Source organism: Zalophus californianus, chromosome 1 (assembly GCF_009762305.2).
Source record: "Zalophus californianus isolate mZalCal1 chromosome 1, mZalCal1.pri.v2, whole genome shotgun sequence".
Classification (NCBI taxonomy): domain Eukaryota; kingdom Metazoa; phylum Chordata; class Mammalia; order Carnivora; family Otariidae; genus Zalophus; species Zalophus californianus.
In genome coordinates, this window is record NC_045595.1 from 20,852,215 (window position 1) to 20,875,441 (window position 23,227).

Genomic DNA, 23,227 nt, shown 5'->3' on the forward strand with positions numbered 1-23,227 from the left:
GCCTGGCGGAGGCAAGGCTTTCAGTCCACAGAGGACGTACTTCAGGTGGGACCAGTGTGAGCAGAGGCTGGGAGGCCAGAGTAAGGATGTGGGGATGCCATCTTCAGGCACGACATATTTGGGTGGGCTCTGGGGAGCTTGAGGAAGGGGCTGGGGACCCTGGCTGTTTGTGGGAGGGTCAAGGCATTCCCTCTACATCCATTCAACATAAAGTCCCTTTCATGTGTTAGGCATATGATGTTCTAGGTTGAGAGTTCAGTAGGGACCAAGACAGATGCAATCCCTGCCTTCATGGAGGGAGCCTGTACCCTAGTTGTGAGGGACAGGAAAACAAGAGCAGTGTCATGCAGGTGTGATGCAGAAGATCCTAACACAGTGAGGTGCCAGGGCTGGGGGACACTTTAGGCTATGAGGCCAGGGAAGGCTGCAGTGACATTTAAACCAAGATCTGAGGGATCCAGAGACTGGGGGAAGAGCATTCCAGGCAGAAGGAGCAGCAAGTGCAAAGGCCCTGAGGCACTGAAGGACAGCTCACATGACTGGGGTAAAGAAAAGAGGAGAAAGGAGGTGGACGAGACCTGGGAGGCAGTCAGGCATCTACAGGTCAGGCTGAGGCCCATGGATTTCATTCTGTGTGTGACAGGAAGTCATTAAAGGGTTTTAAACTGGGGAGTGATTCCCTCCCCACCCCGGGAGTGATTTTTAAAAATCACTGTGGCAGTGGTGTGGAGGCTGGAAGACCAGGGCAGAGCTGGGAGAGGATGGTGGCTAGGACCAGGATGCTTGCTGGGAGGTGATGGGAAGATGGTATCCGGGATGTTGTTTGGAAGCCGGACCAACAGGGCTCCTCCTGGGTGTTGGCTGTGGGGTGTGAGGGAGGGTTGTCAGGGCAGCTCTTCAGTTCCTGGCTTGGGCACATGAGCCAACAGTGTGGCCATTTTCAGAAGAGGGGAATGCTGGGAAGAACTAGCTGGTGACGGGGAGATTGAGGGCTGGAGGCACCAAGGAAACAGTTGTCGGGTTTAAGTCTGGAGTTCCAGAGACAGAGAGAGAGGGAGCTTATCCATATTTAGCGGGAGACACAAGACCCAAGGTCCCCAGTCAGCTCTAGGAGCCTAGAGATTCAAACGAGCCAATTGTCTGGAGGTCTCCAGAAGGGAGGCAGGGGCCAGCAGGGAAGGACCCTGCTCTCAATGCTCCCCCCCATATCTGCCCGGTGAGCCAAGACCACCTCACCCCACCCCAAAGCTGGAGAAATAAGCTGATTCCACAAACTTGGCTTTCCTGAGCCAAGGCCCAAATGGGCTGGAAGGTGTTGCCATGGAAACCCTGGAGGCCAGCTGTCCAGATAACCAGGCCTCATGCCCACCTTCACAGGACCCCATCATGCCTTAAAATGCTCCTTCAGAGTGTCTGGGACTACCTCCTCCTCTATCATCACGAGTTAGCTGTGTGTCCTCAGGTAAGCCTCCGACCTCTCTGCGCGGTGGCCTCCCCACTGGAGGCAGTTGGAGGAGTAATTCCCTTCAGCCCCAGCTGAGGCAGGACAGGCAGAATGATGGGGCCGCGGGAGGGGGCGCTGTCCCCACAGGCGTGGCCCGTGGCGCCGGCCTCACTCCCCCGCCCAGACTCCCAGTTCCGTGGGGCCCGCTTGTGGCAGGCGGGCGTCACTCCTGGCTATATCCCCTCTGCAGGGCGAGGAGGTGGCCGCCAAAGCCGTCCGCCAGGTCCCTCGTTCCCCCATGCCAAGCACATCGGGGGATAATTAAGTAAAAATAGGCCTTCCGACCAGTGTAGCTCATTAAGGCCTAATTAAGTTAATTAGTTCCAGGTGTGGATGGCGCGGCTCAAGTGAGGCGGCGGCTGTTTGCTGTAATTGCATTTTTGAAGCAGCAGTGGCGGCAGAGGCGGTGGCTTCCTCTGAGGCCTGGAAAGCCGCCAGGGAGTTTGAGAGGCTGCGGCTGAGCTGGGAGGGCTGGGAAGCCCAGCAGGCCTGGACCACCCACAGAGAGCAGTGGTCCAGGTTCAAGGTCAGCCAGGCCCAGGGAAACCTGGCACTCTCAACCTTGCTAGCTCTTCTCTCCGCAGGGGTGCGGGGGGCTGGGAGACTGGGCGGTGGCGGGGGGCGGTGCACAAAGTCACCAGCAGGCATCGTCCCCACTGGCCAAGTAGGGTGGGCCCGCTGTGGCTTGTCCTTTGGGTTCCCTCATGCCCCATGGCGGTCCCCACGAACACTGTCAAATGGCTTTGCTGAAGGAGGATGTGTGACTCAGAGGGAGGCAGCCGGTCGGACCTGTAGGAATCCACCTAAGCCACCCTCTCCATTTGGCTCGAATCCCTACTCTGGTTCCTTTCTCCTGCAGGCGGGTGGCTCTAAGAGATGCCCTGTCTTTGCGGTTCAGGGTGGGAGTGGGGCCGCTCAAGTCTGGGGTCTCTGCAGAGGACCTGCTGGCCCCTTCAGGGGCCCCTGCCCGGTTGTCTCCCCAAACCCGCTTCCTGCCCCAGCTTCAGGACGGCCCTCCCAGCCGTGGTCCCATCCCATTCACTCATCCATTTGGCTGTGGCTCACTGGGCCTCTCCTCTGTGCCAGGCAGCGGGGCCAGGGCTGGGGAGGCAAGGCTGGCTGAGGCAGGCTGGACCCTGGCCCGTGGCACCTTTGGTCTCTCGGAGGAGGCAGACCTACTCATGGCCCTGGCCACACAGTGTTGTCAGACCTGGGAGGAAAGCTGTCTGAGCTGCCGTGAATACGATCCAGGTGAGGAGGGGGTCAGGCAGCTGGTGTGTGCCAGAAACTGAAAGGGCCTCCTTCTGGTCAGAGGGAGTGTGGAGACTGAGGGGCCAGATCAGGGAGGGCCAGGTGGGCCGTGGCGGGGTCGAAGGCCAGGGAAGAGTGGCTGGACTTGAGGCGTGTTTGAGGTAGTGGGGGTGGGATTTGGCGCACTGGCTGTGGCTGAAAGGGGGTAGGCAAAGAAGAGGCCCCAGCCCCCAGGGGAGGGGCTTTGGGAGTGGGGTTGGCTTCTGAGACCCCATGGGGCCGGGACTAGGGTGAGGTGAGGCAAGTAAAGTGCTTAGGATGCAAAATTGGGGGCATTCACTCCCAGCCTTGTGTCCCCAGCTGTGCCCTGTCCCGGGTCCTCTGAAATTTCTCACTAACAAAGTGGAAGCCATCCCTAGGGTTGGGGCAAGAGGGATAATTCTGGACAGGGTGCCCCACTCTGTCCTTTAATCCCTACTTGGGAGGTGCTGCCTTCTCTGCACCCTCCAGGGCTGGGGTGGGGCTGGGATTGACACCTTAGGGTCCGACATGTTCGGGACAGGCACTCCATTTCCATTCTGATGCCCAATGACAGGTACCCCATCTGGCTTCTTCCTGCCTGCCTCTCATGGCAGGGAACTCCCTGCCACCTTGGCTCCAGCCATTATAAAAAGTGTTTTACCAGGGCGCCTGTTGGCTCAGTTAAGCGTCTGATTCTTGGTCTCAGCTCAGGTCTTGATTTCAGGGCCGTGAGTTCGAGCCCCATGTTGGGCTCCACGCTGGGTGTGGAGCCTACTTTAAAAAAATATTTTTTGTTTTGCTTTTTTAAAGATTTTATTTGTCAGAGAGCACACGTGCGTGAGCACAAGCACGGGGAGCGGCAGACAGAGGGTGAAGCAGGCTCCCCGCTGAGCAAGGAACCTGACGCAGAACTCTTTCCCAGAACCCTGGGGTCATGACCTGAGCTGAAGGCAGATGCTTAACCAACTGAGCCACCCAGGCGTCCCTAAAAATAAATAAATAAATTTTACCCTGAGCTCGAAAACCCTGAGCCTCACAGTGTCTTCTATCTAACAGTGGCCTCAGCTCTGCCTCTGACCGTTTCCCGCCCCTCTGGTGGGTCTGCTGATCCCCTTTCCCAAAACAGCTTAACCTCTCTGAGCTTTAGTATCCCCACCTTAAAAGGGGAAACAATACTACTCACCACCTTCTAGGGCTGGTGTGAAGATGAATGACAGGATGTGCCGGGCGCCTGGGTGGCTCAGTTGGTTAAGCGTCTACCTTTGGCTCAGGTCCTGGGATCAAGCCCTGCACGGGGAGTCTTCTCCCTCTCCCCTCTGCACATAACCCCCCCCCCGACTCGTGTTCTCGCTCTCTGACAAGAAATAAATAAAATCTTGAAAAAAAAAATGACATGGGGGCACCTGGGTGGCTCAGTAGTTAAGCGTCTGCCTTCGGCTCAGGTCATGATCTCAGGGTCCTAGGATCGAGCCCCGCATCGGGCTCCCTGCTCAGCGGGAAGCCTGCTTCTCCCTCTCCCACTCTCCCTGCTTGTGTTCCCTCTCTCTCTCTGTCAAATAAATAAAATCTTTTTAAAAAAAAATGACACAATGTGCATAAACCTCAGGACACATGCTAATTCCTCAATAATGGGTCACTAACTCCTAACAACCATGAATAACTACATAGGTAGACCCTGTCTTCCTCCTGGCGTGGGCTGCCGGTGATGTAGCCTCAGTCTGGGCCCCAGAACTCCCCTGTCAGCCTCAGGCGGCAGGCTCTGCTCTGTCCCTCTCACATCCAGCCCAGACACAGAGCTAATCCCAGAGGAAGATGTTCATGGGGGAGAGGAAGTAACGTTTTCCTGAGACGGCCGAGGGGTGCTGAGATGTGAGACACCTGCCCTGCTGGTTCTAATCGGTTCTCTGCTCAGTATGCACTCTGGCTGCAGGAGCAGCCTCGGCCCCTCCTCTCTGGCCCCCTTCTCAAGTCTCTCGTTCAGGGGGACCAGTGGTGGCTGAGAAAGGGGGGCGCAGACCGACCGGGACTGAGATGTCTGCCAATAGACGTCTCTGGGGCACATCACTGGGACTCGTCATATCTGTGGCGCTGTCCCAGGGGAGGGGTCTCTCCGGAGCCTGAGGCGCTTGTGGAGCCCTGGATCCCATGGAGGCTGGCAGTCCCTACAGCAGCTCACTCCACATAGCGCGGTGCTGCGGATCATTCTCAGGGCACCCATGAGACTGGAATCCCTGACTCCCCTCAAGAGTCAGAAAACCCAGCCCAGGAAGGAAGGGCGCGTGGTGCTGTAGCCTAATCCCTAACGCCATCCTGGGACCCTCCTTCTGTGCTGTCCCGTTCCAGGAACCAGGTGCACAGCCGGCCCCCGCCCCAGGGCTCTCTGCTTAGGCTCAGGGTGTGGTTCCCTGTTGACAATCAGGGCTTGTCTCAAGGGGATTCCTTTAGATTTAAGACTGCAGTGGTCGTGCTCACCAACTTCCGGGGACCCGGGACCTCCGGATTCTTATCTGAGGGAAAAGAACACCACTGAGGAGAAACCAAGGGTGCAAAGGCCCAGAACAGTGAGGACGGGTGGATGCAGGGCTGCCAAGTTCTGGGTACCAGGGGTGATGCTGGGGGAGCAGAGGATGTGGGGTCTTTGTGGGGCTGGGCAGGGAGGTTTGTGCAGAGTAGGCCTTTCTCCTTCCTCCGGCTACAGGAGGGAGGGCTTGCTGTTACTGCAGACCCACCTTGTTTTTATAGACTGGGGCTCCAAGAGAAGAAGGGACTTGCCCAAAGTCACATAGCAGGTGGGACCTGGGCCACCACAGCTGGCTCCCACTCCTGCCAAATCCTGGTAGCCAGGCTCCTCCCTATGGTGCTCATCAGAGGAGAGACCACCTAACCTCCTGAGGCTCAGTTTTGTTTGATTTGGGGGCCGGCCTTGAGGTCCTGGGTCCCCCAGGAGGTCTCGTGAACTGTGGCCTGATCCAGGCCAAGGCCCAGGTTTGCTGTGTGTCTCAGTTTCCCCAATTGTACAGGGGAGTTAACAAACCAACTCAGGTTTGGCCTGGACTCTTTTGCAACCCCTCACGGTGCACGAGGGGAGATAGGTGGTCTATAGCTCCATGTACAGATAGGAAAATGAGGTGCAGGGAAGGGATAGGAACACCTGGGGTGCAGGTCACCCCCAGGCCTGTTGACCCAGCTCTGAGGGTGTGGTCAGTGGCCAGGAGAGGAGGCTGCAGGGTTGGTGGCCAGAGAAGCCTAGGCTTTTTGGTCTCCAGTGTTCTTTAACCTGCCCTCCAGCCCCCTCTGTCTTGGGTTCACAGCTCCACCCCTGCTGAGTGCATCTCCCCCCACAATTACAACTGGTCACAAAAGCTGGACCGTGACCAGACAAAGGGACAGGGATGAAAGTGCTGGTTGTCATGGCAACCTGGAGGGTTGCTGGGACCCAGGGGAGGGGCTTGGCTGTGTGCCTGAGTCCAGGCATCTGGATGACCTTTGAGCATAAGCCAGGGTGGCCCAGGGGCTCACAGGGCTTCCCCTCCTGTTCCAGGCCCACCAGAACCAGGCGCACAATGGCAACCTCACCCCCTCCGGGGCAGCACCTGCTCCCTGCGCCTCCCCTGGTGGCCCCATTATCCTGCACCTGCTGCCCTCCCCCACATCTGCTCCCCAGCCCAGGCTCTCTTCCCAAGGTGCTCCCTGCCCATCCCCAGGCCCAGCTGCCTGCTCTGAGGGCCAGCCAAGAGGGGCTGTGGAACCAGGAGGGGTCACAGGGAGAGCCCTGGGGAAGGACGGAGGGTCCAGCTGCCAAGTCAGCTCTGCCTGACCAGCAGTGTGTGTGCCCATGACAAGGCCTCCTTTGGGGCCTCAGTCTCCTCACCTGTAAAATGGGAATAGCCATTTCTGCCCTCAGGACCTCCAAGAGTAAGTTTCTCTCTGCTTGGAAGGAGAGCTGAGGCCAGGATATCGCCAGAGCTGGATCAGGGTAGACAGCGAGGTTGGGAGGAGCAGAGGGAAGGGGTTGTTTTGGGCCATATTCTCAGGGCCACCTCTGTTAGAACACTTGGAGATCTGAATGCCCTCCTGCACACTTAAGGGTCACAGCTTGGAGGGGGAGATGACATTTTCCAGGGGACCCTCCGGGGTAGAGGGGATCTGGGCAGGGAACCCATCAGTGCCAGGTTCTTGAGTGGCCTATCAGGAGTACTAGGGACCCCCCCCACAACAGGAAGAATGCATGCTCCCAGGGGATGGCCTGAGGGGTCTCTGGTGATCCAGTTCAGGTGGGGAAACTGAGATCCCAGGAACTGTAGTGTCTGGCTCTCTGGTATCCTACCACCAGATGGTGGAATGGAGGGACAATGGAGTCGAGGGAGTGGGAAGCCTGCCAATGTCCCCACTGCTCCTGGAAAGCACTGGGGGTCCCCATAGCAACTGGTTTTTGTCTTGTGACCCACATTCTAGTGGCTCCCTATATCCTATGCACCAGCCCCAAGTTCCCCTCATACTTGGGCAAGGCCCTTCCCTTCTTGCCCCCCTCAGTTTGCCCACCTGGATTGTGGGAGCAGATTGCCAAGGAGGCTGTCAGCTCCAGCTGCAGCCCTGGCTGTTTGAACGCCCCCCGGTCGTCACACGCTGGCCACTGATGGCTGCCCCCTCCTCTCTGCTAATAAGGAATTCCCTCTCTAGAACAAACCATCCTTACTGACCTGTCTGGAATTCCTTACGCACTCCCTCCCAGAGGTGTGGCGGTGGCAAAGCTTTTTGCCAGGAAGGGAGGCATTTTGGGGCACGGCAACAGTCCTGGTGTCCCTCAGACCATTCCGTACAGGTGGCCCCGGTGCGGGCCTCGGCACGTTCCGTGTACCCCACTGTGCAGGTGGAAAAACTAAGACCTAGCAAGGGAAGAGACTTGCCAGTGAGTTGGCAGCAGAATCTGGGCCTCCCGCCCTGTTCATAGAACTTTCTAGGGGTGGGTCAGAATGGCAGACTGGTTTCCAGACTCAGTAAACTCAGGCTTCCCGGAGGAGTGGGGTGGGGGCCCTCGATGGGTCATGCAGCCAAGATGATGAGGCCAGTCCCGGTCTGCCGCCAGTGTTCAGTGAGCTCCTTGGGGCCAAGGGGAAATCAGAGGCACTGATTATGACAGACACCAGCCTGTGTAGCTCCTCGGGGCCCCATGGAAATTCCTGTGGAAGATATCACTGTCTGGGGGCCTATCACTTAGACTCGCCTCCTGGCTCCTGCCCCTGGAGAGCAGAGCCTCAGCATCCTGGACCCTGTCCTGGAGCATGGTCTGGAATTGCAGGTCAAAGGGGGATAGGCTGGGGAAAGGGGTGTGAAGGTGGGGTTGTGTGCAACTGGGCTGCTATCGGTGGTCACCATCTCCAGATGTGGGTTGCTCTGTTTCCTAGTCATCCCCTAAGGGCTCTTGCAGGACTGATGGACTGGCAGGGCTGCTGGGAAAAGCAGCACCACACCCCCCACCATCCCTGCTGTTCAAGCCCACCCTCCAGTTGGGTGACCCAGCAGTGACCAATGTCTGGTTGCCTACTAAGTGGTATTGGCCATGGTCCTCTGGGCCCCTGAGGAGAGTGTAAGTGTGTACTATGGGCTGAGGCAATCAGGGAGGGCTTCCTGAGGAAGTGTAGGCTGAGACGGGATGGGAAGTTGTAGGAAAACTGAAAGAGGGAAGAAATTCCAGCTGGGAAGCTCCACGTGAGTTCAGGTGGGAATGGCTTTGGGCTGGGGGCCAGGATGAGGACTGAGCCTTCATGGGGTCCTCAATCTTCCAGTCCCCAGGAACTCCTACTCCTCCCTGAGCTCTGGGCTTTTAAGGTCTTGTCTGTCAAGCTGACCTCATGGATCAAAGGAGAATTAATTTTTCTCCATTTTTATTCAACAAAGAAAATGCTGGTCAGAGCCGCTGAGGCTAGCTGACCAATGGCAGAGAGGGGGAAGATCAGAGGAGGCCTAGGGAGAGGGTGAACCCCGGACCTCAAACCCCAGTCCTCTGAAAGCCCCCATGCCTGTGACTCAGTTTCTCTCAGCAGCAGCTCAGGGCTCCTGGCCTAGGAAACCAGAGGGAAATCCTGGGGGGCCCAAGAGGCTGCCTGGGGGCAGGTGGGGAGCGGATAGCTCCAGCCATCCTGTCTGGATGCCTGTCGCCCTCTGTTCCAGCTCATTCTGCCTCCTATTCACATGGGGCTTTCATCTGTGCAGCCGGTGAAGCATTGCTCCCAGCCTCAGCACCAGCAGCAGGAAGGCGCAGGGGAGGGGCAGCCCAGACCTGCCATGCCCTCAGACTTCCTGCCTGAAAGGCCTGTCTGCCCAGGCCCAGAGCTTCCAGCCCACCAGAGATGGGGTAGAGAACGCCCCCATGCACAAGCTCTTGAAGGAACCCAGTCTTCCCTATTTCAACAAGAGCAAGGCTGGCTTCCCTTCTAGCCCATGCAGGGCAGAAGACTGCCCTCCCACCACAGGAGGGGCAGGGGCCCAGGGTGGGGTCATGTCTCAGCCCCTTGTTCCTCCCTCAGGGAACAAGTAGGTGTGGCGGCCCTTAGGGCAGGGCAGAAAGAGCAAAGCCTGAGCCCGTGTCAAACCATCGGGGAAGATGGAGGCAGTAGAGGGTGGACATCTGAGACCCAAGAGAGCAGGACTGACCCAGTGTCCTGCCAGGGAGGGAGGGGGGCAGTCACACCCACTGCCCACACCCGTAGAGGGGCAAAGTGGAGCTGGCAGGATTTCTGGGAGAAGAAGCAACCCCTGGTCCCCACCCCCCCAGGGACCCAGCGGTGACAATCTCATGGTGGGGGGAGTGAGTGGATCTGTGGGCTGGGCCTTCTGAGAGTGGACCCTTCCTGCAGTGGCCTATCCATCTGTCTGGCGGCCATGGCCCCTGTGACGTCATCAACCCACTGCGTTGCTTGGCAACTTTCCAGGATTAGCACTCTGCCCCTGTCATCCCTGACGTCCCACCATGGGCTGATGTTGCCCTGGCAACCCGGATGGGTACTGCAGCTTTTTGGACAGCTGTACCCAGTGTGGGGAGTGCCAGGAAAAAGCCGAGAAGCAGGTGCCTCACTACGGGCCGAATAGGGTACACCGCCTATCCCCAGACCCACAGAGGAGCCAGGCTGGCCCTAAACAGGGCTTTGAGGGGCCTTGTCTCCTCGAAGAGCTATGGCCACCTTTGCCTCCAATCCCCCTCATACCCCTTCCTTCCTTCCGCAATGGTCACTGAGCACCTAGTGTGTGAATGCCAACAAGAAAAGCAAATAACACCACAGTCTGGTCTTAGGAAAAGTTGCACCAGCATTGGGTCTTGAAGGATGAATAGGAGTTGGCCAGGAGTAGGAGTTGGTGGAGAGAGGTGTTTGGACAGAGGAAGCAAAGCCTGCGCAAAGGCCAAATTACTGTCTCCAGCCACAGCTTGCACTCTGCCTCTGGGGTCCTCATGGCCTGCCTTCTCTGGCTCTCCCATTCAACAACAAAGACTTTAAAGTAGAATCCAGTTCAAATCTGAATGCTTAGTGCCCAGCTCCGACTTGGCACTAAGCCAGCATTGCTAAAAGGTCAAATGAAATTGGACGTTTGTCTAATGAACCTCAAGTCCTACCACCTCCCCCAACACCAACCCACCTTACCAAGACTCAATTTCCCCAACTGCAAAATGAGGCCAACTCTGAGAAAGCTCTCTGGGTAAGGGTTCTCAGGTTGAGGTGGGATGGTTTTTAAATTTTCTTTTGGGTAGTAACCCACCTCTTACCCTTACAGAAAAAAAATGTTAAGACTAGTACAGTGGACATCTGTAAACTTTCACATTTCTCAATTGTTAGTATTGGACCACTTTTGTTTCATCTCCTCTCTATACTTATCTATATATAAATTTAGCTGAACCATTTGAAAGGAAGCAGCAGCAGCGGACATCCTGACATTTGTCCTGAATTTCTTCAGCCCACATCGGGTAAGACAAAGACAGTCTCCTGTATAACTAGAATACCATTTTTCACATCTAAGAAAATTAACAGAAATTCAATATCCAGGACAGACAGGAGGATCAAAGCCTGAACCCATGCCAGGTCCTTGGAAGAGATGGGCACTTGAGGCCAGCGGTGGGGGGCAGGAGCACCCACTGCCCACCCTGAGGAGGTTGAGGAGGAGTTGTAGCCCAGGTGTGTGTGTGTGTGTGTGTGTGTGTGTGTGTGTGTGTGTGTGTGTGTGTGTAAGCTGAGCCGCCAGAGAACAGAAGCGACCCTTTCCGCGGCGACCTGACCATCTGGCTCGCAGCTGTGGCTTAGATACGAACTTTCTCAATTACCCCCAAATTATTTACATAACTTTAATTTTTATTTTATTTATTTTTACAAGGATCCAATCAAAGTCCTCGCACTGCGTTTGGCTGTTTTGTCTCTTACTCTAGAAGAGTCCGGGAGGGGAGATGGGTAATGGAGCCTGGGCTGGACAGCCTAGAGGGCGGCCACTGTCCCTAAGCCGCCGTCCTGGGGAGGGAAGCCGCGAGCGCAGGGCGGGAGGAGTGTCGGAGACCGGGCGTGCAGACCCCGGGAGCTTCCGCGGTTGGAAGTCCCGCCCGCCGCGCGGATGGTCCCGCCCCTTAGCAACAGACCCAGCGTCCCTCCCTAGAGACGGGCCGCCTGATCCCACTCTTGCTCGTTGGAGCCAGTAAGTGGGTGGCGCCGAGGGTCGGCAGGGCGAGACGGGGCAGGGGCACCTCGACTAGGCGCAGAGGGCGAGTGGACGGGAAGGAGGACGCCCTCCCCGCGCAGGGTCCACATTCCTGCCTACGAGTCTGCGCACCGGGTTTCCCCAACCTTGGCCCGTGGGAAAGGAGTGGGGCGCACTTTTAAACAACCTTGCAGGTAAGTCCTGTACTTACTAGGCCGGTGTTTTGCCCCTCCCCCCACATGGCGAGGCCGCTCCCCGCCCTGTGGAAGGCCCCTGCAGGGAGGGAGCACACCTCCTCACCAGCCACTCAGTCCCTCTCCTGACGCCACTGCCTCCGGTCACCTTAGTTCTCCCTGTCCCCACATATAAATCCGCAGAGTACCGCTGCACCTGTCTCAGGGTGGTTACAGACATCAACTTCCTTTCTTGCTTGACTCACTCCACATTTATTCATGAAATCATTTGGCAAGCACTTTTCTAGGCACCTATGGTGTGCCAGGCGCATGTCAGTCCCGTGCTAGGTGCTGAGGTTCCAGAGATCAATGTTACTCGAAAATTTCTGCATTTGCCGCTCTCATGATCACCTGGCAGGGCTGACAGGTGTGCACATAGAATACAGGGAGCTGTTCACTGGAGGGAGGAGCCTCAGACAGCTGGGGGGACACACAGGGGCTCACCTTAGGCAAGTACTCCAAAAAAGTAGAGAGAACCCAAAGCCTGTGGGGGTTACTACTATCCACAGTATTGTTTGCCAGCTAACACCAACAAAGGAAGAGACGTCAAAAATCCTTTAAGCCACAGATCCCCTTATTAGATGACACCTAACCTAGAACCTGGTGTGTGGAACAGGTGCAGGGTCTTCACTGAATCAATAAACACTCATTTTGCAGAACCTCAGGGTTCCTCGATGCAGTTTGTGAACCACGGTTGTGGTGCTTAGAGACATGGACCTTTGGGTCAGCCAGAAGCGAAGACCTCCGTTTCCATTCTGGTTCTGCCAGTTCTTGGCTGTGTGTCCTTTGCAAGTTTCTTGTCTTCTCTAGACCTTAGTTTCCTTGTTTGTGTGTTATTGATGAGAGTAGTATTTGTTGTGGGGATTCAAAGCCCTTGTTCATTTGTGTCCATCCAGCCAGTGCCTGGTGGGTGGTTGGGTCACATGGGGTTGAATGACAGTGAATGCACCCTGAAGCTTCCTCTAGCCAAGCTATTAGGACTCCCAGGTGATCTGACTGGGGAGAAAGAATACCTTGGGTTTAAATTCCACCAGTGCCTCTTGCTGGCTGTCTGAACTTGCACAGGTCTCTTAACCTCTCTGAGCCTCATTTTCCCCAGCTCTGAGAAATGAGGATAGTCTCAGTTCTCACCTCAGAGGTTTGAATGAGATGTTGCACCAACTACATCTAAGCCTCTGATAGCACGCCCCGTTGCAGACACTGTGCCTGCCGGGGCCACCCCCGCCCTCTTACTGGTCAGTTTCCTCATGCAAATAGGGGAGAGTGCCCAGAGTGACCTGCAGAGGCTTGCTGGCAACGGTGTCGTCACGCTCTTGCCAGCCCTGCTCGTTCCCACACAGACGCAGCCATCACCCGTGGGGCTGACAGGAGATAGAGGCGTGTCTGTCTCTCTGTCACAGGTCCTGTGCACACCAGCAATGCACAGGTGCTCAGAGCTGGGGTGGGATGGGAAGGGAGCCTTGGATCTTTGTAAAGGGCTGAGGGATGGAGGGGAGACAGGATTTTGGGTTTGCAACTCACTCTCACGCCTTCCTTCTTGGGATGTACCTGGATGGGTTTCCCACTGCCAATCTGCTCAGAGGGAGAGGGCTCATAGAAGCAAGAACTGCACCCCCACCCCCCAACCCCCGATCACAGGCTCCTTTTGCCTCCAGCAACATTGTGCTTTCCTGGACATTTCTGCCTCTGTTATCTTGGCCGAGCCTGACGACACACCAGCTCAGCAGCCAAATATATTCAAGCACATTTGAGAGCTGGGCAAACCAGGGAGTAGGGTGCCCTCCTGTGGAGTGGGGTCCCTGACCTCTCCAAGAGCTGCTCTGTTTGGTGATTTTGTTCAAAGATGAACAGACATCTGTGGGTTTGCAGCCATGATGGGGCTGAGCCCCAGGGGGTCCCCTGTCCTTTAGGGTGCTCTGGGAAGGGCTGGTGACTGTCAGGAGGATGGCCAGCCTCAACAATGTTTTTGGCACCTGCCCCGGGAGGTGGCTGGCCACCAGGGAGCTGAGTTCTGGTAGGCCACGCCTGACTGGCTAGAAGCTGGTCAGCCTTTGGGCTCAGAGTTTGGGGCTTCCTGCCAGAGCCCCATCTGCCTTTCATGGGCCCTAAAGTGGCCTTGCCAACTCCCCACCCCCTTCCTAGAAACGGACTCAGCAGCTGCCCGCGGCTTCAGCACTGCTGGGGTAGCTTTGATCCAGACAGTCCTTGCTGCCCACCCCGGGGGCCTTTCAGATCAATCCAGGCAGGATTCCCCTGCAGTGATCCAACAGGAAACCTACACCAGCCAGGCTCACCTGGTGGCTAAAATGGAGATGACAGAGCACGACATACCCAGCCAACAGAGCCCCCTGTACCACAGGCTCCCAGCTACAGGGGGTGGGGAATGGGATGGGGCCTGGGGAGAGGGTGTTGCTTGGGTTAGGGTATCCTTTTGTTAAGATATTTCTCACATGCAACATCCAGGGAAGGCCCTGCTGTCTCCAAGTGGGACCTGCCTGCCACTGTGTGTCTGTCCAGATTAGGAAACCACTCTCTCCCTCTCCAACCCCTGCTTGGGGGGCTGTGGCTTGTTGCAGGACGCGGACAAGGCGTCCTTGTATCCTGGTGCCCTTGGGGGCTGAGCAGAAGCTGGCAAGATCCCAGTGATGCCAGTGTCTTCTCCTAGGAGCGCCCCGAAAAGCAGCATGGAGCAGCCTAGCAGAGAAGGCCAGAGCCCCCGAAGGACCCCTCAGAGCCCAGAGTGTGATGGTACTCCTGTGGGCCAAGAGTGTAGTCTGAAGAGGACCCATGCAGACCTAGAGCATAACCTGGGGAGGATTCTTCTGGGATCAGATTTTGGGTCGGAGAAGCCTCTTCCAAGTGCTGACCCCAGTCCCCTGCCTTTGCCCCTATCCCCACCCACGCTCTCAGACTTGGGGCAGCCACGGAAGTTGCCCCTGACAGGCACTGATAAGAAGTACCCCCTGATGAAGCAGCGTGGGTTCTACTCTGACATCCTCAGCCCTGGAAGCTTGGATCAAATTGGGGTGAGTGTGGCAGCTGTCCCCTCCAAGCCCAAGCCCTCCCTTCCTTCCTTCCTCCCTCCCTTCCTTCTTTCTCTCCATCTAGCCTTCTGTCTGTCTAGTCATTTGTCCATCCGTCCACCGCTCCATTCTTCTGACCGCCCATCCCTCAGTCCCTCCATGTATTTGTCTTCTCATTCAACAGTTCATTACCGAGTATCTCCTATGTGACAGGCCCTGGACTGAGCACTGGTGACAGTGAGGATGAGACATCCATGTCCCTACTGTCATGGGGCAATAGCTTTGGTGGGGGAGTCCTCCCCCAGCTCTGGTTGGGGAGGGGTTCCTTAGACAAGATGGCATACTATGCCACCTTGTCTGGTGGCTGGCAGGGGGCTTGGGGACCCTGACAGAGGCCATGGCCTGCGTAGAGGAGGGGGAAAGAAGGTGACGGGACAGATGGAGGCTTTGGGGTAGGGGGACGCTGGACAGGGGATAACTTAGGGAAGGGTTCAGTGAGCCCCGGAATCCTGGACAGCCTTAGGAAAGTTCTAGCCGGGATGGGTCAAGAGAGATAGGGCAAGGCCCCACTGATCCTCACTGTGCGGGGGGTGCCAGAGTTGCCCTTGCTGGGGGAGACATGCACAGAGACACTTGCTGGCCTTGTGGTCCCTCCATCTTGTGGTTCAGCCTCTGGACACAGCAGAAGTGTTCTCAGGGGAAGGAGGGGAGCTGTGCAGGACCAGAAGCGGGTGGGGTCAGGGGTGTCCCAGGTGGCTGTAGCTTGTTGTCCACTGCGGCCTCTGAATGAGGAATTGTGAAAACTCACTGGTTCTGCCCTATCCCTGTGCACCCTGGGGGCTTGGGGGCGACACTTGGCCTTGTGGTCCCTCCCAGCTCCTGCCTGTCCTCAAGATGTTTACACCCCCTCAGAGCTCTGGGATTTGGTTTTAGGAAGTATGCCGTGGTCCCTGCATGAACCAAGACCTCCTGCGACAGGCCGACCTTGGCCAGTTTACTCCAAACGGTCAGTGCCCGGAGGGGAGGGGTGGATGGGTGGGTGCATTTAGAAGAGGGGCCTCTGGTCTTAGGGAGATTGTTTCTTCTTGGCTCGGGATCTCAGTTTCCTCAGCTGTAAAGTGGGGGTAACAAGACATAAGGTGCTTTGTGAGGACCAAGCTAACGGTTACTGCTCGGTGAAGCAACGCTTTCTGTCCCTCTTAGCAGAGCTGTAACGAGGGCGCCACGGTGGGCTGGTTGCTCAGGGCCAGAGCATCTGTTCTCTGCCTGGCTGGAGACACTAGGGTGTTTACATGGGTAAATTCGATTTTCTCCCTCCCCTGGAACATGAGCTGGGAGGAGGCCAGGGCTGTGTCTGAGTGGTCCCTGCTGGGACCCCAGCACCTAGAGCAGGGCCTAGCACAGGAGATCTCTGCTGAAGGAGGGAAGGACGACTCTCCTTCCTCTCAGGCTCTGCGCTGAGTCTTGTAAGGTCTGGGACAGGACTGAGGGGTGTGGGGCCGTCTCCAGTGGCAGAGGGGAGAATAGGGTGGCTCCAGGAGAGGCAGCAAGCTCACTGGGGCCCTGAGTGGCGGGGAGGAACTGGCTGGGGACCCTCCCACCTGGATGGCAGACAGGATCCCTCCTTGGAATCAGGCCCAGAGGGCCTAGCTCCAGGAGAGCCCTCTTTGCTGGCACCGCCCAGATTAGTCCTTTCAGTGCCCACGAGCTTCCTGGAGTCTGGGAAGCCCCAGAAGTAGCCCAGGAAAGATCACATGTATGTACATTTGTGCAGTGAGCTGAGGACCCAGGCTATGGCACTCTACAGTCTCACAGACACCTGTGCCTCAGGAATGCTTACAGAGCACGGATCTGTGGGCCGAGCACTGCTCCCACCATCCACGGTAGGGCTGGGTGGGGACGCTGCATCCCCACCCGCCTGAGGAAAAGCAGTCCCCCAGAATGCCACAGGGTGGTGGTAGCTGGCCACAGTCCACTCTGCCGCCGGAAGGCCAAGGGCAGGACTTGAGGAGCCTGCCTGGGACTCATGGGCACAGCAGGGCTGGAGGCCAGGCTTGGTTGTGCTCACCCTGGCTCCTTCTTGGCCCCTGGGTTGCAGGACTGGGCCCAGAAGCCTGTGGTCCTGGGAGTGGAATGGTGTCATGGACCCTCAGGCTCAAAAGCAGATGGTCAGGGGGGTTGAAAACTGCCTTCTCAGCCATGCCTTTTTGGTACTGTGGGGTTCCCTGAGCACCCGGCAACTCTGGTAGGAGAGCAGACTTCAGCTGAGAACGGGTGGCCTCTGCTGAGGCTCTCGAGTCTTCTGTGGAGCCCCAGAGGCTAATCCCAAGGTGGGCTGTCTTGCAGTGTGACTGACTACCTCTTGTCTCCGGAGAGGCGGTGAGGCCCAAGGAGGGGGTCGCTAGGGCCTCCCAGGAGATTGGACAGGGGCCATCACTGAGCTTTCCTGAGCCCACCCACCTCCTGGGAAAGGTGGCTCATCTCCCATAGCATATTCCCAAACCTCCTTTCCCCACCTCTCAGGACTTTCCTTTATACTTAACATCCCAAATCCTGGGCATCCCTCAGTTCCAGGCAGACTGGAATGGTCTCTCCCCACCAGCTGTCCTGCCCCCAGACCTGGAATGGAAGCCTCTGTCTGCCCTGGTTGTCTAAGTAGGGATGGCCATTTTGTGCCTTGAATGTTCCACAGGGCCAGGGTGATGGCGCCACCTGCTCATACCGTATCCAGGATGCCTTGAGTTTGGAAATGCTCCCAGGGGGTGAATAGCATTCACCAGTGATATGCCTAGGGGGGCTTCTGGGGTAAGGGTGGCAAGGAGCTACCACTTCGCCTTCCTGTCCAGTTATAATCCCCACTGGTCATTTGATTCAGCATCTGGCTTGAGCAAAGGCCACTGGTGCAGGGGTGGGTGGTGTGCAAGAGAACGATTGAGCATGCTGGCTCTGAGCAGGGAGAGCAGGACCAAAACACACCTTCCAGGGGCCCTCATCCCTCCAGGCTTGAGCTCTCTTGGGCACCTGCTGCCAAATCTGCCTTCTCCTCACCACTGCCCGCCACAGGCAAGCTCTGAGTGTGCATGCCTGGTACCTCGTACTTTGTCTTGTGGCGTACTGGGCCCTGGCCTGAGCCCCTGCCACCCCTGTCTGTGCCTCTGCCTATAGTCAGAACCTTTGAGATTCCTGAGGACTTCAAGGAATACCTGGAGCAGCAGTGTATTGGGTCCACCACCCAGAGGCTTACCCAGACTGACTTCCCGCTGCAGGCCTATGAACCCAAGGTGCAGGTGCCTTTCCTGGTGCTGCCAGGCCAGTCCCCCCGCAAGATTGAGATTGAGAGGTATGGCTGAGTTGGCAGTGGGCGGGCCAGCCCTCTGGGAGGCAACTAGGTGACCATCCTCATGGAGGAGGTTACAAAAATGGGTCTCTGTGTAAATCTTCTAGCCTTTTGGTTTCTTAATAGGAACACATTGCTTTCCTTGCTGTGGAATTGGGGAGCGTGGCCTTTAAGTCACCGTAGTGGAACTGCCAGGCAGGACAGAGGGCAGCTGGGGCCCAGAACACCAGACCCACTCACCACACCACTTCCTGATGAGTTCCAGAGGGGTGGGGGAGGGGGCCCTGGGGGCATCCCTGGGCCACATCCCTATCCCCCACCACCCTGTGGGCCCTTGCTGGCATCTGTGAAGCTGCCTCACTTGAGCTGAGCTGTCATGAGATCCCCTTGTTCCCCTCGGCCAGGAGGAAGCGGCTGTACCTGAGTCTGGACATTGAGCAGTTGCTGGCTCATGAGGGCATCGACTCCAACGCGCTCATGCCCAGGCACCCAGATCCCCACAACCCCCAGACCATTGAGCAGGGCCACGACCCGCTCTTCCCCGTCTATCTCCCGCTGAAGGTGAGCCTAGTTTCCATAGAGGGCTGACGGTCAGGGGTGGAGGACTACAGGAGCCCGGCTGAAGGGTCAGATCCCAATCCTAATCCCAAACCATGGCAATCCTAAACACTCACTTATCAAGCATAATTGAAGCCCCCCGCCAGGGGTTTTGAGCATCCTCGGCTGGGGCAGGAGGGGCCCAGAACCCCTGAGATGCTGACTCTGCTTCTTCCTTGGGAGCCTGGGGAAGCTGTGTACAGTCTCCGCCCACTCCACTCCTCCACCACCTCCGGGCACCAGAAGCAGCCCAGCTGAACAGATCTCCCTGACCACTGCTTCTGGACTCACTGAGATGAGGGGGAACTGAGGTGGAGGAGGGCATCATTTTAGCCCCTTTGGGATACCGATGGGGAAACCGAGTCCAGGGAGGAGAAAGAGGGAGCATAGCCTGCTCTGGCTTTCACTTGCCTCCTTGCCCTTCCTCTCCATGACCCGGTGTGTCTTGCTTGGTGGTCCCCATGGGGAGGTAGAGCTGAATCCAGATCATCCTACTAAGGGTGGCCTCCTGACAACCCCGAATCTCCATTTCTGAGCGTATGTGGGGTGCTCAGGAAAGTCCAAGGGCCCACCTCTTCCCTTGGGTCTGAGCTGGATGATCCTTGGTCAGTGGGAGAGAGAGCCCACATCCTGCTTTGAGTCCCCAGATACCCCCTCTGCCTGCTTCAGGGTGGCCTGGTTGGACTGGGATCCAGGGTGTCATGGAGCCAGACCCTCCAGACCCCTGTGAACAGCAGAGGAGGCATTCATCCCCCTTGTCCCGTCTGTAGCTCCTGCATCTACTCAGGCACCCTCATCCTCTGGTACACCCTTTCCCTTTGGCCCCTCCAGGGGTGAGTTCTCTCCCCCTACCTTCTGCCCATTTCTTCCAGGTGTTTGACAACGAGGAGTTTGACTGCCGGACTCCCAGCGAGTGGATCAACATGGGCGTGGAGCCAGGGTCTCAGGACAGGAAACCTGTCCCTGGAAAAGCCCTCCTGCCCACCGATGACATCCTGGGGCACGGTGAGCAGGGCGGGTGGGGTGGGAGGCAGGGTCCGGGTCTGCATCATTCCTGTCTGGCAACAGCCCAGCCATGGACTCCTGGGCTGCCCTGGGGCCTGGGGGCCATGGGAGGTGAGGCCCCCACCTTTTGAGGCCTCCCAGCTGGGATACAGGCTAAGGCGCAGGCCATAGAGAGGCAAAAAATACAAGGACCAAGAACGACATTGTGGGAGGGCTGGGGAAGGGACAGCTGGATGGTGTCTAGTATTTTTTTTTTAATCTTTGATTTATTGGTCATAAAAAACTATGTAAGCTTGTTGGAAATGTTCAAATGTGCATAAGGGGCAAGATTCAAGCCCTTCCATCCTGCAGCCCAGAAATCACTGTAGCTCCAGCTGTCCCTGCGGCCTCTCTGATCTCACCAATGGGTGGACCGCACACACCCTAATGCTTTGCCCCTCCTTTGGCCCCACCTCTGCCCTGGGGCCTGTGTGCTGCTGGAGGGAACAGAGCCAGGGGGAGCTTCCTTGACTGCCACCCTGGCCTGCGTGGCTGGTCTCCGTGTGGGCATCCGAGGAAGATCCAGGTTAGGAGGTTGGATGTTGGAGGTGGCTGTCCCCCTGTGCAGGGCTGAGGGCTGCTCTGCTCCCTGCCCCCTTGGGATGGGGAGTGCGCCCTGGTGGGCTGCGCCCGGGACTGAGAGCCATGCTGGCTGGTTTTAAGACTGCTCAGCCTCCAGGGGCCCCCCCAGCAAGTCCATTGAGCAGGCTGTAAGTTTAGGTTTCGATTTAAAAATATGTTAATGCTGGAATCAATTTCTCTGAACTAGACAAGAAACCCAGAATGTTCCCTTTACTTTGGACTTAATTACAAAAATAATTTAACTCAATTGTTCCCAGATCTCCAATTCCTAGTGATAAAACCAGGTGTGGGGCTGCATTAACCTTAAATGCACGGAGTACCAGCTTCCCCGAGGTAGTTCTGTCCGCTCCCTTTCACACAGGCCCCGCCCCTCACTAGGCCCCGCCCCTTCTCTAGGCTCCGCCCCATCACACAGGCCTTGGTCGCGGGCTCCAGCGCCCGCGGGACAACAGCCCAGCGGAAAGCCGTTCTGCCCGAGACTTCTGGTGTTCTGTGGGGGGCTTCTTGTGACATCTTTTTCTCTGAGTTGAGCCAAGACAGGTCAGCCTTTTCAAAAAAGAATCTTATAGGAAAGGAAGGGAAGGGAAAAGCAAACCAGAACCAAAGCCAGCTTGGTTTACCACAGCAAGCCCCTTTAGTCGTCTTTCCAGCTTCAACCAGAATTCCAGCCTTTTTTCCTCAACCCAGTCTGTAGAACCCATCAGTTTAAGGCACTTGTGCTAGGCACCGTGCCACGTATATCTTCCTTCTACAAAAGTATATGGAGCACCTACTGTGTTCCAGTTTCCATTCTAGGTACAGGGAAACAGCTGTGACCAACACAGACAAGGTCACGCCCGCCCCTGGGGAGCGGCCCCTAGTGTGAGGAGGCCAACCGAAACCAGGATAGGATGCATACATAGTGTGATTTTAGGCTCTGTGAGGGACACAAATAGGGTATCAAGTCAGAGTGTGCCTGGGGCAAAGGTGCTGTTTTATTTGTTTATTTTTTTTTAAGATTTTATTTTTATTTATTAAGAGACAGAGAGAGAGGCAGAGGGAGAAGCAGGCTCCCCGCCGAGCAGGGAGCCCGATGTGGGACTCGATCCCAGGACCCTGGGATCATGACCTGAGCCGAAGGCAGACGCCCAACCATCTGAGCCACCCAGGCACCCAAAGGTGCTCTTTTAGGCAGCGATGCTTTCTCTAAGGAGAAGCCATTTATGCAAGGAACAAACCAGCAAAAAGGTGACCTGAGCAAAGACTATTCCCGGCAGAGAGCATAGGCCTGAGGCAGGAATAAGCTCCAAAGTCACAGGAACAGCCAGACATGCAGTATGGCTGGAGAGAAATGTGTAGGGCAGGTAGTGGCCGGAGATGAGCTGGAGAATAGGGCAAAGGCTTTCAGCCCAGCAAGTGGGTGGGAGGCCCATCCTGACCAACAGGCCCTGAGGCCCACTTTGGGGCCACTGTAGGACAGTAATCTTCTACTTTGCCCTGACCTGTCCTGATATGAGGGGCCTAGGGGCTCAACTGCCACGTGCAGCCCACGGGAAGGGGTTCACTCTGGCCTTGGTCACCTTGAAGGGGTCCAGTTCAGACACGAGGAGCTTTACAACTATATCCTCAATAGGTCTCTATGCCTGGGGCTTGCCTGCCTCCTGTCCCAGCCCTGCTGGCCTGTGTGTCTGTCTGCCCCGAAGGGGTCAAACAGAGCACAGGGACAGAGAAGCCTGGTCCTTCTGGCTCCTCACCAGAGGTCCCCCAGGGGCCAGCTCAGGCGAGAGGAAGCGGGGTCCCTGCTTTGCTGGCGCTAAAGGGGGTCCATCCTGGAGGGAGGGAGGCCCGACTAGTGGCCGCTGAGACTCGTTCCCAGCACCTGCTGCCCACACTCGGAGGCCCCTCCCAACCCTACGGCAGAGAGCAACGGGTTCCCCTCCTGTTTCAGAGGACCCCAAAAGTCCGAAGCTGAAGTATGAATGGTGCAGTGTTGGTGTACTGGACTATGACAAGCAGAAGAAGCTGTACCTGGTGCACAAGACAGATCCGAACGGCTTGGTGCGAGATGAGACGGGGAAGTGCATCCTGAACGGAGGGGTCACCGCTGAAGGTGGGAGCTCTCTGCCCCGCCCCACGCAGTCCCCCATGCAGGCCTGTGACTGAGGCCAACCCCCACCCTCCAGCACAGCCCCATCAGGCCTGAATTCTGCCTTGCTCTGTGTGTCCTGTGGCTGTCTGTGCCCTGACCAGTGAAAACCAGAGGACTCATCACTCAGAGAGAGACCCCAGGAAGGGCAAATGGCCATTATCTGATAGGCCCACTCTGAGCCGCTGACAGTGCCACTTCCAACGTGCTGCAGACAAGGCATCTGAGGTCCATTGATCAGTGATTGTTTGCCACCGGGTGTGGCGGTGAGGGCTGGGCACTTGGGCAGCCACCCCCCGGGGGACTCTTTGTCTGTGCCCAGCTCTTTACAGTTGACAAAGCACTTTCACATTCACCCATGGCAAACTGTGAGGCAGGCAGGCCCCAGGAGTGTGCCCATTCTACAGATGTGACAGTGTGTCAGAAAGGGGAGACCACTTGTTCAGGGCTACACACCTCAGCCACAGAGCCAGGCTGGAGCCCAGTGTTCCAGCCCAGAGAGTCTGACTGTGCTCTGTGTCCCCTTCTCCCTCCCACCTGGCCCCAGGAAGGCCCCCCCTCCTCACCTGCCAGTACTGGGTGCCCCGGATCCAGCTGCTCTTCTGCGCCGAGGACCCACGTGTGTTCACGCAGCGTGTGGTCCAGGCCAACGTCCTGCGCAAGAACACAGAGGCTCTGCTGCTATACCATCTGTACGTGGACTGCATGCCCTCCGAGGGCCACCAGCTTATCAGTGAGCAGAGCCTGAGCAAGATCAGGCAGTGGGCCATGAGCACACCCCGGATGCGCAAAGGGCCCTCGTGAGTCCCCACCAGACCCTTCCCCATCCCCTCC

At 57.1% G+C, this 23,227-nt stretch overlaps 1 protein-coding gene across 1 annotated transcript in view; it reads left to right on the forward strand.

The window, feature by feature from the left end:
• Window positions 1-11,426: 11,426 nt before the first annotated feature.
• Window positions 11,427-23,227, forward strand: part of DNAH1 (dynein axonemal heavy chain 1) — a 76,392-nt gene continuing 64,591 nt past the window's right edge. Inside the window, exons 1-8 of the mRNA XM_027587893.1 lie at window positions 11,427-11,646; window positions 14,351-14,711; window positions 15,642-15,714; window positions 17,874-18,048; window positions 18,450-18,606; window positions 19,515-19,647; window positions 22,196-22,357; window positions 22,941-23,193. Coding sequence (XP_027443694.1) covers window positions 14,370-14,711; window positions 15,642-15,714; window positions 17,874-18,048; window positions 18,450-18,606; window positions 19,515-19,647; window positions 22,196-22,357; window positions 22,941-23,193 — 1,295 coding nt within the window. The 5' untranslated portion in view covers window positions 11,427-11,646; window positions 14,351-14,369. The remainder of the gene's footprint in view (window positions 11,647-14,350; window positions 14,712-15,641; window positions 15,715-17,873; window positions 18,049-18,449; window positions 18,607-19,514; window positions 19,648-22,195; window positions 22,358-22,940; window positions 23,194-23,227) is intronic.